This window comes from Pseudorasbora parva, chromosome 9 (assembly GCF_024679245.1).
Source record: "Pseudorasbora parva isolate DD20220531a chromosome 9, ASM2467924v1, whole genome shotgun sequence".
Classification (NCBI taxonomy): Eukaryota; Metazoa; Chordata; class Actinopteri; order Cypriniformes; family Gobionidae; genus Pseudorasbora; species Pseudorasbora parva.
The window spans coordinates 41,385,814-41,405,813 of record NC_090180.1 but is presented as its reverse complement, the minus strand read 5'-3'; the positions used below and the strand labels follow the sequence as shown (position 1 = coordinate 41,405,813).

At 38.4% G+C, this 20,000-nt stretch overlaps 1 protein-coding gene across 2 annotated transcripts in view; it reads right to left on the bottom strand.

Annotated features, from left to right (window-relative positions):
- Window positions 1-20,000, bottom strand: part of LOC137089162 (ephrin type-B receptor 1-B) — a 319,379-nt gene that overhangs the window by 82,561 nt on the left and 216,818 nt on the right. For both annotated transcript variants that reach the window (XM_067452662.1, XM_067452663.1), the window contains exon 5: window positions 12,568-12,903. In XM_067452662.1, coding sequence (XP_067308763.1) covers window positions 12,568-12,903 — 336 coding nt within the window. The remainder of the gene's footprint in view (window positions 1-12,567; window positions 12,904-20,000) is intronic.

Sequence of the window (20,000 nt, the reverse complement as noted above, 5' to 3'; positions counted from 1 at the left end):
AAAAATCGGGGAACTTCACAGTATTTCTCCTTTAAATAATTCCAATTCAAGTTTGTGTATGCAAAAAAAAGAACGAAAAAGAAAAACGCAAAAAGAGGGTCCGGGTAGTTTAACACAGTAGAGTGTTAAAACTTAGATGGTAGGGTTCTAAACACACACTAGAAGCAGTTGACCAATCACAACACACTGGTCCAGCCGACCAGTCAGAGCAGACTGTTCTTTTCAGAGGGTGGGGCTTCATAGAGACAGGAACTAAACAGAGTGTTACCAAGGGGGTAATCTAGCGCTCGGAAAGCGTTCCACCCCTAGGGGCGGCCATTGCTAACCAAGCCATCACCTGCTGTTAGCATCCCATTGACTCCCATTCATTTTTGAGTCACTTTGACAGTGAATAACTTTACATCAGAGGCGTTTAAAGACTCCATTTTTCTATTGTTTATTTCTTAAGAAACACGACAATGCATAAAAGGCTCCATTGCCTTGTATCTTACACTATCGCCCCACAGAAGCTGTTTTTGTAAAAAATAGGCTAACGATTGTGTCATAACCAACGCGACTCTGTCGCACAGTTGAGAAATTACCGTATAGACCTGAGGAGACACTCACAGGCAATCTTTTACTGTCTATGAGACAGTCGGGGGGACGTGGAGACATAAAGTCTGATAAAATCAAGGGAGAAGAATGGGGAGAAGCCCATAGTGAGCCAAAAAACAACGGGAGAAAATATTTAAACAACGTGATTCAGATTTCACTTTCCACATCTACTAGAAGACCTACAGCTGTCAGACAGGAGGCTCACGTCACATCTACGTCGTCAAGCTCAGTCTGAGCCTGCGCAGTTCACTCAGCCATCAGGAAGTGAGTGCTCCTTTACTGACATCACTTTCCGCCGTTGAAGTCAATGGGATAGCTCTGTCCATTTATTTTACTGTCTATGAGTGTTGCTGACAGACAGTGAAAAATATTTTTTTTTTTTTAAATATTCAAGCACTGAAATCTATTCTAGTAGACCCAAAACAAAAAAGGCATAATATGGCCTCTTTATTTATGGCATGTAATACACTCATTAGGCTGTATTTCCTCAAATATAAGACCTCTTCAAATTATTAATACATTTGTTATACCATTTAAGACTTTTTATGAGGATCATAAAACGGAGGATCCACAGGAACTTTTTATTCAGTACTCTATTTAGATGCAAATGTGAGTGAAATGCTCGCACTGATGAGCCCTGGCATTTACATTGAAAAATTGTATTGTATTAGTTTAAAATTATTGAATATTTATCTGCTTCTGAGTCAAACAGGACAATGAGACTGAACAGACCACAGGTCTTCATTTTATCCCAGGAAATGATTTGCTGTGAAAACTAGGTGTTACATAAGAGAACGCAGCCTTGTGACGCACCAGCCTGAATGGACATTATGCTGCTGCACTTTCCCTAGACCATAAACCATACCATGAACACACACGTTGTTGTTGTTTTTTATGTTTTATGGACATTCCATAGACAGAAGGATTTGTATACTGTACTAAATGTACTCTATTTAATCCTAACCCTAACCCTACCCCAAAATCTACCCATTACAGAAAACTTTCAACATTTTTACATTTTCAAAGCATTTTGTATGATCTATAAGCTTTTTTCCTCATTGGGACCAAAAAAGGTCCCCAAAAGGACAATGATTTCAGATATTGCCATCTTTGTAGGAACATTTTGTCCTCATAATGTAGGGTTTACCGCCCCCCCCACACACACACACACAAACACACACACACAGCCTGTGAGAGAAATAGCGAGAGAGTGTGTTGAAGAGATTGATAGGGTGTGACTGTCATCCAGACACTGATAGTATGTACAAGACCCATAAAACCCGCCTGACTGACAGCTGAATACAACTCACCCCATGCTTTTCTTTCTCACTGTCTCCGTCTCGCTCTCGTTCCTTCAGCGCACTTATTATTTTCCCTCCTTGCCCTCTGCCAACACAATATCATATTCTATAAAAATAAATCTAATAAAGAATTATAATAACCAAAAAAAACATGGTGTAAGCGGTTCATTCTTCATTTGGTGACAACGTTTACAGCATGTCTGCTGTGGTTAGTTGATGTAAATCCAATATAGAAGATCTGTTTCGGTTCATGGCTGCACTGCTGTTACTACTGAATAAAGTGAGTTTTACAGTAATTACAGCACTGAGCAACTTTCCAAATTCATTTATGCTGCGCTTGATGGGGAGATTTATTGATCTTCTGTACAATAGTGAGCGGTTGTCTCTCTTTCATATGAATGGATTCAAACAACTATTCTTCTCCAGCTGGTTTATGTACCATTCTTCTCCTGAGTTTATTGTTGTGGCTCATGGGAACAGTGTTTGCTGGTAATTGGGTTTGAAACCACTGGTCTATGCGCTTGGCCTTGACTTGGTTGTGGTTTGTACTTTGAAACAAAGATTAAGAGAACATAATCTAAATCACACACACACACACACCAACACACACACACACGCACACACACACACACACACACACACACGCACACAAACACGCACACAAACACGCACACACACACGCGCACGCACACACGCACGCACACATGCACACACGCACGCAGGCACGCACGCACGCGCACACACACACACACACACACACACACACACACACACACACACACACACGATCAACCATTCCCAGATTTCACCACATGGCAGATGGGTTTATAAGTGTTGGGAGTGCCAAAAGACAACAATGAATAAATAAAATAAAGATCAAACATCACTGATAGAATTCAGCTTGGTGTCTCATGGTGATTAAGTACAGCAGTTTTGAAAAAAGTCTTGGAAATGGAAATGCTTATAAAGTTGGCAGAAACAAGCCATCACAAGAAATGGCTTCTGACAATCCTGTTTCGGAGAGCAGAAAAAAAGACATTATTTTGAAATAAATGACAACAAAACCTACAGTACAGGAGGATGGAAAGCAGCTTTAAGTCTCCAAATGGCTAGTGCTTGAAAACAACAAACAATCCTACGCTCTTTCAGCACAAACATTATCAAATGTCCTGTTTTCACTGAGTGTTGGAAAGATTTACAGACATGCTCACTTCTCTAAACGGACGTGTTTCCATTCCCCTGACCCCTGAGGGTTGGCAGATAGGAGACAATGACTGAAATTAATCATTATGTCTTATAGAGTTTAGGGAAACAACCAAATTAGACTCAGTGAGAAAACTTTTTTTTTCTAGGTTCAAGGGAAATGAACATCTAGGGTTTATATAAGTTCAACACACTTCATAATTTAACAAAAAGTTATATTTTCAACTCATTAAGCATAAAATACACAAAATAAGAAAGTTCTATTTAATGTCTCAATGGATTTTGTACTTCATGTTTTCAAAAAATAGACAAACATAAGTGGATAATTGGATAGTTCAGTAAGTTTCTAGGAGGAAGACAAACATTTAAATGAATAATGACCCACATTTTAGTTTTAAATGTCGTATAGCTTCAGAAGGTTTGGAATATACAGTAATGGCCAAAAGTCATGTGTGGGGTTTAGGAAAATGTACATCTTCACCGCTCATTCAAATATATATATATATATATATTTTTTTTTTTTTTTTTTTTTTAAAGGTTGTGTAAGCATATTATGTAGTTGTGCTTAGAGGGCATTGTTTTATTTGTGATAACATAATTTAGCATGCAAATTGTGCAGACATAATTTTCGGCCAGGCTGTTGTACAAATAAATAATGATCATACTTGCAAAAACAAGAGAGAACCAATTAAATAACTAATTATGGTGTATTCAGTGTATGTTTTTTTTTTTTTCCTATGAGCCTTTTTTGTTTTAAAGTTTATTGTTTTGTGGTTACACTATATTTAAAATATAAAAATCTTTTTAAATATTTTCTTCATATTTTGATGGTTAAAGCAAACTATTAGAAACACATATATATTCTCTGGATATCACTAGTGGCTGCTACTGTAGTGTACAGCTCACATTGGACTACTTCTATGGTGCTTTCTTTTTATTTTTCGAGCTTAATAGCCACTGGTCAACATTTGCTTCCATTGTTTGGAGTGACACAAGGGAGCATAGACGATTTATCTACAGAATTACCATTTTTAATTTAGAACAGTGTGCCCTTCATCCAGTTTTGTGTCCAGTAAGGGACAGGCTCAGAATACACTTTTAAATCGGCTATATTGATGAGGGAATCAGCAGACACAGTCCAGATGCCAGTCTGGTAGTTTAATAACACTTCAGAGCCAAGGGGCCGGCGGTCACTGGATTTATTTCCTGTACTCTTTTTCCATGTTTTTTTCAATCTTCCTGTCCCTCTTTGCCTAACACCAGAAGTATGGTTTACATATTTTATTTACTTTATTTACAGTCACATGTTTATCTTTGTGTGTTGTCATACATATATATATATATATATATATATATATATATATATATATATATATATATATATATATATATATATATATAGCGTCATCCACAAATTAATAACCACATTTGCAATTGTGTTTATATTCATTAAAACAGCTCTCTTGCTCTTGTGATACTGCTTAATTATGTTATACAAATCATACAAGTATGTTTTTTTTTTTATAATATCTTGAATTTGAAAGTTGGCATTTATATTAATTTTGGGCATTTTTGAAACAATCCTGCATTGATTTTGAACCCCGGCAGCACAGCAACAAAATAAATCTCATTAGAAAGAAGTTATTGATTGCATTTTAAGCAGTACGTTTTATCAAATCACATTAATGATGTTAACAAGTGAATCAGTCAATGCACTGACAATTTAGTGATATCCTTGCAGTTATGGTCTTGAGCGGAGATAAATACCAAGTCTTCTTAGTCTGAGACCAAGACCTTCAAAAAATGTCAAGACCAAGATGGGTCTAACTGCAGTAACAGTCCCCCAGTGTAACATACATTTCATATATATTACAACTCAAGTGTTACAGGTGTTAATTCATTTGTTTATCTCTCACTGCAGGAAATAAGAGGCTCTATGTTGATACACATTGATTAGTCTGTCATATGTCCTTAGCAATTATTTCTAATTAACACTGATTCCAGTGCATATGAAATGTAATATTAAGATGAATGGACAGACTGCTTTAAGATAAGATGGCACCCAGGCAGCTGAAGTCTTCAGCGATGTTCCCAGCAGCCATTTGTGAGTTGTGTGGACACTATGAGGACGTGTTTCTTCACTCTAGCTGTGGAAGCACGGACGTTGTGCTTTTGTGTTGCACACAAGCTTTTGAAAAGTTGACAAATAACAACCTACAGACTATATAATGTGCAATAACTACACCCTCCATGCATCTGAAAGGTCAGCTCCTACCCCCACCCCACCTGTCCTGCCATATGTGCCCAGACCAATAGCACCAAATGCAGTTTGTAAATGCCAAACACTCACTGGGTGTTTTATTCTCCAAACCACTGAACCCATCGGGAAACACAAGGCGCCTCCGGGTGAATAAAGAGAGCAGTTCAGCGCTTGACCTGTTACGCTGAAAATAACCACATTAGCCACCACGACCCTGATGACATTTTTCATCTCAATCGCTCGGTGAAGAAATCATGGTCTGTTTTTTTTATTTTCTTGTTGGTGTAACATTAGCAGATACTAATTATTGATTTCAAATTAGCTGTCAAAAACTATTCAAAATAATATATCAAGTTTTGTTTTCAACTCATAACCTCTAATTTTCTATTTTTAGATGTGTCATTGTTACCTTTTATTTGTGTTTTATATGTTTATATTTATTTTTCTAGAAGTATGGCAACTAATTACTGAGGAAAGTCACTGTACATATAAAAGTAATTGGCTTATTGGTTAACAGTTTATAGTTTAGGGTCCAATTCTCATTTTTAACTAGTTGCTTACTAGCATGCATATTACTAGCGTATTGGCTGTTTATTAATACCTAAAGCACATATTAATGCGTTGTTCTGCATGGCCATAATCCACATCCCTTAATCATACTTAAACTTAACAACTACCTTACCAACTAGTAATAATAAGCCGTAATTTCGAAGTTTACTGAGGCATATGTCATAGTTACATAGTTCATATTTAGTTTATAGTGAGAATTGCTGTCGAATTGATTAATCACGGTTAAATATGATAATACACCAATCAGGCATAACAATATGACTGGTGATATCAATAACACTGATTGTCTCTTCATCACAGCAACTGTTAGTGGGTGGGATATATTAGGCAGCAAGTGAACATGTTGTCCTCAAAGTTGATGTGTTAGAAGCAGGAAATATGGGCAAGTGTAAGGATTTGAGCAAGTTTGACAAGGGCCAAATTGTGACGGCTAGATGACTGGGTCAGAGCATCTGCAAATCTTCAGCTCTTGTGAGGTGTTCCCGGTCTGCAGGGGTCAGTATCTATCAAAAGTGATCCGAGGAAGGAACAGTGATGAACCGGCGACAGCCTCATGGCCGGCCAAGGCTCATTGATGCACGTGGGAAACGAAGACTGGTCTGTGTGGTCCGATCAAACAGATGAGATACTGTAGCTTAAATTACTCAAAAAGTTAATGTTCTGATTGAAAAGTTTCAAAATACACAGTACATTGCAGTTTGTTGAGTATAGGGGCTCCATAGTCGCAGACCAGTTAGAGTGCCCATGCTGACCCCTGTCTACCGCCAAAAGCCCAACAGTGAGCATCAGAGCTGGACCACAGAGCAATGGAAGGTGGTGGCCTGGTCTGATGAATCACGTTTTCTTTTACATCACATGGATACCTGGGGAACACATGGCACCAGGATGCACTATGGAAAGAATGCAAACTGTCGGAGGCAGTGTGATGCTTTGGGCAATGTTCTGCTGGGAAACCTTGGGTCCTGCCATCCATGTGGATGTTACTTTGACACGTACCAGCTACCCAAGCATTGTTGCAGACCATGTACACCCTTTCATGGAAACGCTATTCCCTGGTGGCTGTGGCTCTTTCAGCAGGATAATGTGCCCTGCCACAAAGCAAAAATGATTCAGGAATGGTTTGAGGAGCACAACAACGAGTTTGAGGTGTTGACTTGTCTTCCAAATTCTGAACTAAACTATGCTTTTTCAGGCCAGCTCTTTAGAAAACCTCTTTTACCCAGCTTTTAAGGATGAAATTAAATCCTGATTATGCTTTAATTAAATTTAAATACCTATAGTCTCCTATCCCCCCCTGTGCTGAGAGCACAGCATCTCCATTCCCTCTACTGTTTTTCATCTCTTTCTTCCCCCCTTGGGCATTTCCATCAGGTACAAAAAGTACACAATTACTGCTTACCTCTGAGACCTCTCCGCACAAGAAGGGCCCATTAGCGGCAAAAGACTCATTACGGTCTCCAAAAATGATAACAATGGAGGAGAGCATGGCTCTTAAGCATCTATCTGTCAAGAGCACCGTTTAACTGTCACACACACAGCAGCGGCCATTACAGTGGCATGCTAATCTGGTTTATTTACCTCGTCGTTCTGCTCTCCTACACTCAGAACGAGGAGGAAAACCCGGCAGGTGTCTGATTCCGTGTTATGATCTTTTTTGTTTGTTTGCTCCGACTCCTAGCGTCACAAGAGAAGCGATCACAAGGCACTCCGCTGTAGATCGTGTGCAGTCATGTTTGAACTGCTTCTCAATGACTCAGTTCAGCTGGAAACAAGCATTGCACAGAAGCACCAATTATGCCAATTAACTCCAATTAGATTGGATCAAAACAAGCAAACTAACAGGTGATCAAGACAGGACTAATCACAGTTTAAGAGGAAATAGTTATAGTTTCCCTTTGCAAAAACAAAGCCAAATGGAGAGAACCTTGAGTACTTCCTAAAAGACTCTTGAAATGGCAACAGTGCTCCTCATGGTGAAGAAATACACCGGGAAAAAAATGGTTCTTCAGCGGATCTTTGGAGTGGTTGAGGTGACATGTAAAACCGCTACAGCAGAAAGAACATGTTAAGCCCAGTATGGTTCTTCAGCAGTTCTTCAGGGTGGTTGAAGATATATACAGTTCTGGAAAAAAATAAGAGACCCCTTAACATGGATTTCTCTATGTTAATTGGTCTATTCATTTTTTCCAGAGCTGTCAAAGGGCACCTACACATTACTTTCTGACCTCAGAAAAGCACAAAAGTGATTCAAAGCAGCTTTTGCCATTGTTGTAAATTCTCATTCATAGCAAACCTATGAAAGTGGAGTAACATATCGAAAGTCTAATGAGGAGAATGGGGTGGTGGTGGGATGCAACAAGACATAATGGATACTGAGAGATGTCAGCTGCAGTTTAAATTAAGAGGAAAGAGGAATACAATTGGAGGATGAGAGAAAAGATGGTGATTGGCTATCGTTTTTAAATGATTGAAATTATAGCATTATAGCACTTACAAGTCAATTAACCACTTTTATTTAAAATGTAGTTGACTTTTTATTCCGCTGAACACAAATGTTCACTGTTTTCCATGCAATTACATTGAATGGACACTAAAACATTTGGGTTTTATGAACCAAATTTTATGAAGGCATATGATATCTTTAGGTGGAAAAACGTATGAAATTTTATTTATTCCCAAATCATTGAACAAATCAAAAAATGTCATTCAGACCTTTTTTTCCCTCCACAAATAACTAAAAAGATCTAACTCAACAACATGACTCATTCACAAAGCAGGCATTACTATGACTGGAATTTTGGGCTGAATTTCCAAAACCATGATATCGTGTTTTTTTTCCAGCTGATTAATGATAAATAAATAAAAATCACAATCCACTTTAATGAGCTTAGGCATTTAAAACAGAAGACAACATATTTGGTTGGGGCACTAATGTAGTTATCATTAGCTCTCATTCCTGGTGTGAATATTCTTTTGAAAAAAAAAAAAAATAAATAAACCTTAATACTGGCTTGATGATTCCCTCCATTGTAGTTTCCAATGAACAAGCCTCAATTACACCATGGAGCATCAAAAAAATAATGCAAACGGCAACAATATTCCACATCCTGTTATGTTTAGGGATCTGAATATTCCATTTCTGTCATTACTTTAAAACATAACAGCAAAAAATCTGCCTCAAATCCAAAACAAAGCTTTTCATCTACACAGAGCAACAGAACAGAGGAGTTATAGAAAGATATAGCTGCTGGCAGAGTTGTACTGCATGCTACTTGTTTTGTTGGTCTCTGATTCTTCTGTTTAAGCCTTCACACATCTAAACAAATCCAAACACAGCACATCATCTCCCTGTCCTTAAGAGACAGATGGAAACGCCATGCTCCCCCAAATGTTCATCCAAAAATAATAATAAGTATAATAATAATAATATCAGCTCCTGATTTACTGTACTAAAATGGCCCCCACAGTCACCAGATCTCAACCCAATAGAGCATCTCACAAATCTCCATCAACTGCAAGATGCTATCCTATCAATATGGGCCAACATTTATAAAGAATGCTTTCAGCACCTTAACAGCACACTGCTAAAAGTCTTTTTTGTTGTGTTGTGAAAAAAAAAGAAAAGGGATTGAAACAGGGTGGAGCTGTCAGCAAGCACTGCCATACATTCAAACTTAATTTGTTCTCATAGCTGGGTTTGAACATTTCCACGTTTTGAGGATGAAATCTCCCCACATGCTAAATTATCCACAAGTGCTCACTTTGATCCGGGAGGGGACCGCAATTGGAAGCAGCTAAACTTTCAGCGCTACAGTTCTGGGTGCCCTCGTTTCAGGGCTGGATGTATTAAGGAATAGTGACACGATCAAGGCTGTTTTTCATACTGGTCCCGCTGATAAAGATAAAAGCGCCGAACCAGACGAATGCATCCCAGCGAGATCGTCACAAACTTCTAACATACCAACTGCTGTGATGCTTCTGTAGAGCTATTCAGTGAAAGCAGGAAATTGAGATGACAGGGGAAGTAAAGGAGGTGGAGAAAGATGGAGAAGGCTGCCCTCAAAAACTGAAAGAGGAGATCTCAAGGAAATGATGAGGATGCATATCTTTTAGCGTAGGTCAAACTAGGGGATGTTTTCAATTTGGACTTCCTGCACAGTCCAGTGAGCAGCTCTAAATGTTGAAACGGAATACTTATGTCTTAATATCCCTCAGTCAGTGGTATTCAGGCCAAATGACCACTTGGAGCCTTTTTTAATGGAAATGAAACAAGAAACTAGATTGGTTAAGTTAATAAAAATAGTAACAAAAGTAGAAAGAATATATATGTGAGTTTGTGACAGAACATAAAAGGGGCAAAACACATTTTACTAGCACAATAGTGCTGGTTTAATTTCAATTTTTATTTTTTATTTTTATTTTTTGTGATTTTTATAAAAAATGGTAAAACATTATTTAGTTTAGCATTTATATTCGTATGCTTAGCTTAAAAATGTAATAAAAAGTGAATAAAAAAATAATATGCTAACTAATATTGTTGTAAATTAATGAATCAAAATAATATAGCACAAATTTACTCTTATCCGTATGTCTAATATGTAGAAAATGCAAATGTTTTTTTACCTCGTCGCCATTCATTTATTAATACCACTGAGGTAGAGCAGCCTAAAAAAATACTTTTAAAATGTGTTGTCCTACTAAAACCAAATCAGCTTCATTCATATCCTTTATCCCTAAAAGGATAACAAGACAAATGCAATTATAAAATATATATATATATATATATATATATATATATATATATATATATATATATATATATATATATATATATATATATATATATATATATATATATATATATATATATATATATATATATATATATATATATACCAAATACATTAATATTGCCATATTCAATAACATGCTAAAACTAATTCAACAGTTGTTGTAATGGTAGTTGATGCTGCAGGGAAAGCTAGAGAAACGTTTTGTTGGTACTAAAGACAGATTACAACAACATACTGAGATTATGTATAAAATATTGAGATATTACAATAAATATTGCAACAGAAGACATCTGTTGTATTGTTTAGGTAGGAAAAAAAATAGCAAGACATTTTTGTTATTTTTGACCACACTGCCCTGCCATTGACAAATGTTACGGCTTTCACTTTATTCACTGTTATACCATAGATGTGCTACTACACATCTTTTGAAATAATACAAATTCTCCTGATCAAAACACATGCGAAGAACAAACAGAAACCGTGTCTATAGCCAAAACAATTTTGGCCCCACTTTAAATTAGGTGGCCTTAAGTACTCTGTACCTAATGTGTTCAAATTTTATTGCAAAACACCTTTGCTGATATTGAGGTGGATACGGGTAGAGTTAGGGACAGGTGTGGTGGTGTGGGTCAGTTTAAGGGTAGAGTTAGGGTCAGGTGTGGTGGTGTGGGTCAGTTTAAGGGTAGAGTTAGAGACAGGTGTGGTGGTGTGGGTCAGTTTAAGGGTAGAGTTAGGGTCAGGTGTGGTGGTGTGGGTGACAGGTGTGGTGGTGTGGGTCAGTTTAAGGGTAGAGTTAGGGACAGGTGTGGTGGTGTGGGTCAGTTTAAGGGTAGAGTTAGGGACAGGTGTGGTGGTGTGGGTCAGTTTAAGCGTAGAGTTAGGGACAGGTGTGGTGGTGTGGGTCAGTTTAAGGGTAGGGTTAGGGACAGGTGTGGTGGTGTGGGTCAGTTTAAGCGTAGAGTTAGGGTCAGGTGTGGTGGTGTGGGTCAGTTTAAGGGTAGAGTTAGGGACAGGTGTGGTGGAGTGGGTCAGTTTAAGGGTAGAGTTAGGGACAGGTGTGGTGGTGTGGGTCAGTTTAAGGGTAGAGTTAGGGAAGTAGAGTGTAAGGGAAGTACCAACTGTGTAATTACAAATGAAATACATGAAGGTATTTTTAAAATGTAAGTACTATGTAATAAGAAGTATGTACACAATAAGTGCATTGTATCAAATGATTAATTAAAATGTTAGTACATAGTAGTTAAGGCCACCTAATATAAAGTGTATCCACAATTTATCTTCCATTAATTTCCTATTATCACTGTAAAGCTGATTTGAAACAATCTGTATTGTAAAAAGCGCTATATAAATGAAATTGACATGAGATATTTAAGCATATGAATACGTAAAATAATGCGATCATCAACATTAAGCAGCATATTAATCTGCCTAATGTTGACCCAGGACAAAGCTATAGGACTTGGGGGTGTTGATGGACTCAGTGTACTCCATCTGTTTCCATCACTGTTCCTAATCCAAACCAAACATAGTCTTTGTGTTTGGGGGGGGGGGGGGGGGGGGGGGGGGAATCTGTTTTACCTTTTGACATATTTTCAGATATTCATACAACAAGATATTCTGGGGGACCTGAAACGTTTGTGAAAAAGAACGCTGGCTTAACTAGGGTTAACTAGCTTATCCAGGCAACACACCACATTGATCATTCTAAAATTGGACAATCTTGAAATGTTAACTGGTCTATGCTGTTCCTTCATTAGTTTTTCTGATGCTGTGGACTGTATCGATTGCATAAGCTTGTTTAATCAAGCATAATCTTGTTTGGCTTCATAAAAAAGTAATCACTCACCAGCCTGGTTGGTCGTGATGTCTATGGAGACGTGCTGGGCAGGATACGGGCTCTTGTTGGTTACACCGTTGACCGCCTGGATCTCAAACGTGTAGAGAGTGTGTGCCAGAAGGTTACTGATGAAGACTCTGGATTCGGTCAGTCCCAGCTGTCGGGGCTGAAATTCCACATTATCATCGCAATGGGAGCAGGATCGGCGGTCCGCTTGGCATTTCTTACAAACAATATTGTACATGACGTCCTCGCGACTGCCTGTCTCACGCGGAGAGTGCCACTCCAGAGTCACGGACGTCTCGTTCACGATGGAGATGACATTTCTTGGCCCAGAGGGAACACCTGATGAGAAAGTAAAGAGACGCATGAGAATACTGAAACTCATCCTGCTAAATTTAATGCCAGTCGGAAAAAAGGAAGAGCGTTTTTGGCTCCTAATGAGATAAAGATAACATTTACATGTGTCTAGGCTCTTTAAATTACTTTTCTGGAATTGCAGTGCTGTAATTACAACTCTTACAATTGCTTTATTATTAAATTACACTAATTTCTACACTTGAATAATCAAAAAAGAGTCATTTTAGATTCATTTTGTGAGTTGAAAAACTAATGCCTTTAGAAGAAATTGGATTGCATGATATGCTTACCGCAGCAAAAATAAAAGATTATATGTACGAATGAGAGCCCTTTTCTTTTATGGGCAAGTCAAAATCGTTTTAGGATTTCCATCCATCTTTTAAAGCAACAGTTCACCCAAAAATAAACTTCTATTATAATTTAATCACCTCTATGCCATTAAACACCCATATGATTTACTTTAGTCCATTGCACACAAAATGGACAATTTAATACAATTGTACTGGTCACACAGATGCAATTACAAAGAATGGAGACTGGAGCTTTAAGTATTGGTGTGCAGCCGAGCCAATATCTATATATGTATCTGTAACTGTAACCATCACAAAAGCATTTGTATCTGACAGAGAAATCCAGAAGTGTGCAGGGCTTCAACCAAAAAGTTTGAGAAATTGCATGAGAAGCTCTGCATTCTGTTCCCTTCATAGTTCATTAACAAAAATACCTTGTATAACATATAAAAAAAAATGTTGTATTATAATTATAACGTTTATTCAAATAGTCGAATTAAAACAACAATGTTCAACATTAAATCAAATAATTTTTTGCTGGCTCTGGAGACAGTGAGACAGAAAACACACATCGTATAAGGTTTACTTTTTAATGTTTATCACTTTTCGCAGGGTTTTATGTAAAATTCAAAAGGTTTCCTGTAAAATGACACCAACATTTTGTATGGGAAGCTTTTCAATTTGGGTAGGCCAAATCCAGGCGGAAATCCCAAAAATGGTCCCTGATCTTAAGAGGTTAAATGCATCAAACATCAAACAAAACTGCGCGAGTCTGGGCACAGAAGACAACAGGAGCATTCAGAACAAATAGACAAAAGGAAATACTAAAAGCAACTTTAAGAGGTGGTTTGGCCCACCTTCCAATCAAAAAGTAAATTATAAATACATCTGGTTGTTGAAACCACATATGTATAAAAAAAAAAAAAAAAAAAAAAAAAAAAAAAAACGAAATAAACGTATGAGCGTGTTATGTCGTTATAGCCAGATATGATGGCGCTATACAGCACGTATCAGCACAAACGAGTATCTCTCCATTAAGCCAATGCACAAATTACCGTAAATTAAAGCGAAAGTAAAGTCGTAGGTGCTCCTCATGCAATCATCTTCTTTAAAAGTAAAGACACTGAATGATCTTACCAGTGCTGTGGCCACGCTCGATCATATTGATAATCTCGTCTTTAATTTTGAAATTATCTGATGATCGATAAAGCGCTGTTCATATCTGTTGTTTTCGGTGACGTGAACTCCATTAAATCTGCATGTAGTGCGGGAATTTAACAGATGTATATACGTTTTGGGGAGATTACGTTTATGTGCCTAATTGTAAATGAAATCAGTTTGATAAATCAGACAGCTTTGATTTACACACAGCATGTATGTTCTCTTGGTCATGCAGTTTGTTCATACAATCCGAAATGTGCACAGATGTCGACTTTTAAAGTAGTTGGAGCATTTACTCTCACTAGCGTCTCGCCTCTCTCTGCCATTGTAGGCAACCACGACAATACATGTGTGTGACAAATGACGTCAGAAAATACATTATAACCGGTTATAGACTATTACTGAACCGATACCGAATCGTCCACGTCTGCATCACGATGCATCGAAGTAACGATTCATTTCGACAACCCTAGTGAGTAACACCCCAAGAGATGTACTGAGACTGCAATGTGGCTATTAGATTTGTGATTTTTGTATCATGCTATGCTATCCTTTTCCCTTTTTACCTATTATTCAGAAGAATTCATTATTTGTTTTGAAGCCATTATACGTGCCCGTCTGGATACATATACATCTGGCCACTACCCTACTTTCAAGCTTCAATAATAACATTATAATAAAACCAGGGCATATACTCTAAGTTATATAGCTAAATGTTACATTCTGAAGCCATGCAAATGCTCTGGTGTGGAGAACACACCAGATTTAAACAATTATTCATAAGATTTAAGTTTTTAATCTTGACAGTTTGAAAGAAGCAAAGACGATTTGTTAATCAATTGAGGCATATCTAATTTGTTGATTCAGTTCAAATGATTCATTCATCCACGAATCAAACTGAATTTGTTCTTGAGTTCATCTTCAGCTGAATCAATCATCCGGGTAGATCAGCAGTTCTGGCAGTGGTCTGTTCATCTCACAAAGCTATTGTATAAGACTTGGTTGTATGAAACACTTTTTTCGCATTTATGGACAAACTTAAGGCAAAGATCGCACATAAATTGAATACGGTTGTCAATGCTGTTTTTGATACGGTTCCGTTCACACACAGTTCAGTTGTTTATTAGCCTGGATGCCAGCCGAACCTAGCCCCGCCCACAACATTTTTAGGTTGGGCAGTTCGGTCTGGCATTGCTCCAGAAACTGTTCGGACCAATGAAATCATCAGGTCGGGCTTTAGATGATGACGGACAGATGATAAACAGTAATGTAATCATGCACGTCATCAAAGGAGCTTGGATTATATTTACTCGAATCCTAAACGGAGAGCTTGTTTGTATATGCATTCACCTTCGTAATTTCTCTCAAAGATGATGATCATGTTGGGTAAGTACTCTGTGTATCAATAAATTATTTTATTTTTTTACAACACCGGCAAAGATCGTTTATTCCAGTGCGTGTGCAGACAGGGTTGCCAAGTTTTTACAACAAAATCCGCCAACTACTAGCCTTAAACAATAGCTTCTCGGGGGGTTCTCCAGGGGGAAAATGGTGTTTGGGAGGTAAAATGTGTGTTATTTTGGCAAGGCTGCCTGCTAAAATTCGCACTCATGGGTCTATATATCACATAATAGTTGCTTCAACCCTTGGACATAGAAAACAACCGCGGAAAAAAACGTGGACTTGGCAACACAGTAGTTGAGCTCTGTCTGTTGACATTTGACAATGCGTCGCTTCGTTGCTCTGATTGGTTTGCTCCATTGCGCTGTGATTATAAGGCGTGTTTCAACCGAACCAAGAAAGACATCAATTGGATAGACCTACAAAGGTCTATCCAATTGAGGTCTTTCCTGGTTCGGTTGAAACGCCTCATAATCACAGCCCAATATGGAGCAGTTTCAGACTCATATTCTGACTAGAATTGAGTATGACCACGTCAGGCTAGTTGTTTATGGGAGTGACAACCACATTCAATAACCAAACTCACGAGACCAAAGTAAAAACCAAAGCAAACTGTGAGAGAGCCACCGCACAACGGCAAGTCTACCGTGTTGCGGGTTTTCATATGTGTTTTCGGTAACTCATGAGCCATGTTTCATCTAAAGGTCTTAGATCCAGTCACTGTTCCCCACAGGAGCTGCTTCTGTCAGTTTTACGCTTTCTATCCAGATCAAAGCTGCTGTCAGTTAATGAAGATTGGATGGATGAACTCAGGGCTCGATTGGACTCTTGTCATGTCAAAAGTGATTAGACTTTTCAGTTTTATGGACACCGCCATCTTTGAAATGACATTGGTCCCTGTCACTATGGTTACTGGTAAGAGAATGCATGCTTGTCCCCCGTTGCACGTTCATACAGACAGTATTGGAGACGCTATTCTAAGTAGATGTTTGAACAGAACGTTTCGAGACCCACACCTGTAAGTAAATGTGGTTGTCAATCCCCCAAAAAACTGAATGTGTGAATCATAAAGTTATAAAGTTCTGGAATGACATGAGGGTTAGTTCATTTCTGGATGAACTTATCTTTATTTATATAACTCTTCTATCAGCTATTGTTGTTTCAATCCCCAATGGTATTTAATCTCTAAGAGTTCACTTAGTACTATGTGCACAATGTCCGCTGATGATATTTCACGGGAAATCTTTTCCATGTGGTTAAAGTTCAAAACATGTTCTACTCAACAACAAGAAAGTCTCACAGAATGGAGCTGTGTTGTGCGTTTCCTTTTAGCTGCGGTCTCAGTCCCAGAGCGATGTGTAACTGTTTATAATTACCATGCAGAGTGGCGGCCCCTGAGCGGCCGTACATCAGCCCACTAACTCAACACTGTGAGTGGCTTTTCATCAACAGTCGGAGTAAGTTTAAAATAACGTTTTAGTAATGGCCCCCCACCCCCACCCCCCCAGTGCACAGAACATCCGGCCAGGAACTGAGGATTTACAGATCACGGAAAGGTTGTGATGCTAACTATAGACCGCAAGAGAACCAGATGAGAGCCAGGAAACATTCTGGAAGGTTCAGGTTTGATTTTCATGACCAGCCACTTTCCACGAGGACATTGGAGTGACTCCTCCTTGAAGTACCAAACCTGGCGAGGAGACGTTCCAGCACTTGAAGCAGGAGAAGAATGATTTCACTCAGGCCGAGACACAATGAGCTATTGTGCAGGCAGGGCCTTGTGGGATAGAATCAGGGGCTACTGGGATCCTAAACAGGGAGCGCCGATGAAAGAAGCAACCTCGAACTCTGGCGACCCCGATGATTAGCCATTCAGCGGAGCAGAACGCATATGACCGCTCATGTGTGTGTGTGTGTGTGTGTGTTTTGGGGGGGGGTGTTTTTGTGACATATGAGGACACAAATGTGTATAATGGCATAGGTATGACATAGGTATTACAAGGAGAGGGTGACTTATGAGGACATTGGCCATGTCCTCACTTTTCAAAATGCTTATAAATCATATAGGATGAGTTTTTTTTTTTTTTTTTTTTTTTTTTTAGTAAAAATGCAGAATGTTTCCTGTGATAGGTAGGTCTAGGGGCAGTGTAAGGGGATAGAAAATACAGTTTGCACAGTATAAAAACCATTACTCCTATATGTCCCCATATGTCACAAAAATTACCGTGTGTGTGTGTGTGTGTGGTGTGTGTGTGTGTGTGTGTGTGTGTGTGTGTGTGTGTGTGTGTGTGTGTGTGTGTGTGTGTGTGTGTGTGTGTGTGTGTGTGTGTGTGTGTGTGTGTGTGTGTGTGTTAAAAGAAAATGTATTGGTTGATGTCTGGCTATAGAAATCAAGAACACCTCATACAGCACAATAGATGGATGTATGGATAGAAAGCACCTATGTACATTCACTGAAAAAGAAGAAACTTTTTTTTTTGTAAGAGTTGCAGACTCTATTTTTTTGCCCTATTCAGGGAACAGTGCCATGGATGTTTTAAAAGGTCTGTGAGGGTCCATAAAGCAGTGGCTCTTTACGCTCTGTTAGCAGGAAGTGTTTCATTCAGACAGTGAGTTGGTCAGTATCCAAACAGCAGGGCTTTGCTTACACCACAGTTAACACCCAAAGCACTATTTGATTAGGTGCTACGACAGCAGAGGTGTCTTACTCACTATATCTCACAGTCAGGCTTAAGAAAGGCTGAGGAGGCGAGAGACGGGAAAAGAAAAAGCACTAGTGAATCAAAGTGGAGGTGGGCCATATCTGGAACTAGGCCAGAAGACGTGCACGCGCTTGTGTGTGTGTGTGTGTGTGTGTGTGTGTGTGTGTGTGTATAAAGAATGAGGCCATGAGATACAGCCAGTTCTAACACAATTAGCCTGTTCCCAAAGGAAATGCAGACACACCAATAGCAGCTTCACTACATGCACATGCTCAAGAATCAACATAATTGACAGCATACAGGTACTGAACTGATATGGTATATCTCCCAGTTAAAATAAAATAAAATAAATAAATAAATAAATAAATAAATGTATATCTCCTACTTCCTCAACAAAAAAGTATTCAAGACATGTAAAATGGGGAAATGCCCTGCTGTGATGAGCATTAATTCCGTGGGCATGTTTGCACAATTACCAAATTTGTATAATTCCTTTAGTGAATGTGCTGCTAAAACTACACAGGCAGTGTGTGCAAATGAATTGTGCTATCAGTGGGCGCAATCTTTTAATGAATTTCACAATTTATATTAATAGTAAAAAGTCTGACACACAAAAAACATACACTACTGTTCAGAAGTTTGAAGTGATGAAAGGGTCAGTTCACACAAAATATATATGTGTGTGTGTGTGTGTGTGTGTGTGTGTGTGTGTGTGTGTGTGTGTGTGTGTGTGTGTGTGTGTGTGTGTGTGTGTGTGTGTGTGTGTGTGTGTGTTTGTGTGCATGTGTGTGTGTGTGTGTGTGTGTGTATGTGTGTGTGTGTGTGTGTGTGTGTGTGTGTGTGTGTGTGTATGCAGGTAAGTATGTATGTATGTGTGTGTATGTATGCATATATGAACGTATGTATGTGTGTAGGTTTGTATGCATGTATGTGTGTGTTTGTGTGTGTGTGTGTGTGTGTATGTGTGTGTGTGTGTGTGTGTGTGTGTGTGTGTGTGTGTGTGTGTGTGTGTGTGTGTGTGTGTGTGTGTGTGTGTGTGTGTGTGTGTGTGTATATGCATGTGTGTATGTTTGTATGTATGTATGTATGTATGTATGTATGTATGTATGTATGTATGTATGTATGTATGTATGTATGTATGTATGTATGTATGTGTGTGTGTGTGTGCGTGTGTGTGCATGCGTGCGTGTGTGCGTGCGTGTGTATGTATGTATGTATGTATGTGTGTATGTATGTATGTATGTGTGTGTGCATGTGTGTATGTACAGTATGTATGTATATATTCATAAATGTATGTATGTATGCGTGTATGTATTTATGTTTGAGCCCCAGCTCATCATATTAGAATGATCTCTGAAGGATCATGTGACACTGAAGACTGGAGTAATGAAAATGTTGCTTTTGCCATCACAGGAATAAAATATATATACACAAAAAAACTGTCATTGTACATTTGCAATAATATTTAACAATATTATCATTGTTACTGTATGTTTGCTTAAAAAAACATAACCTTAGTGAGCATAAG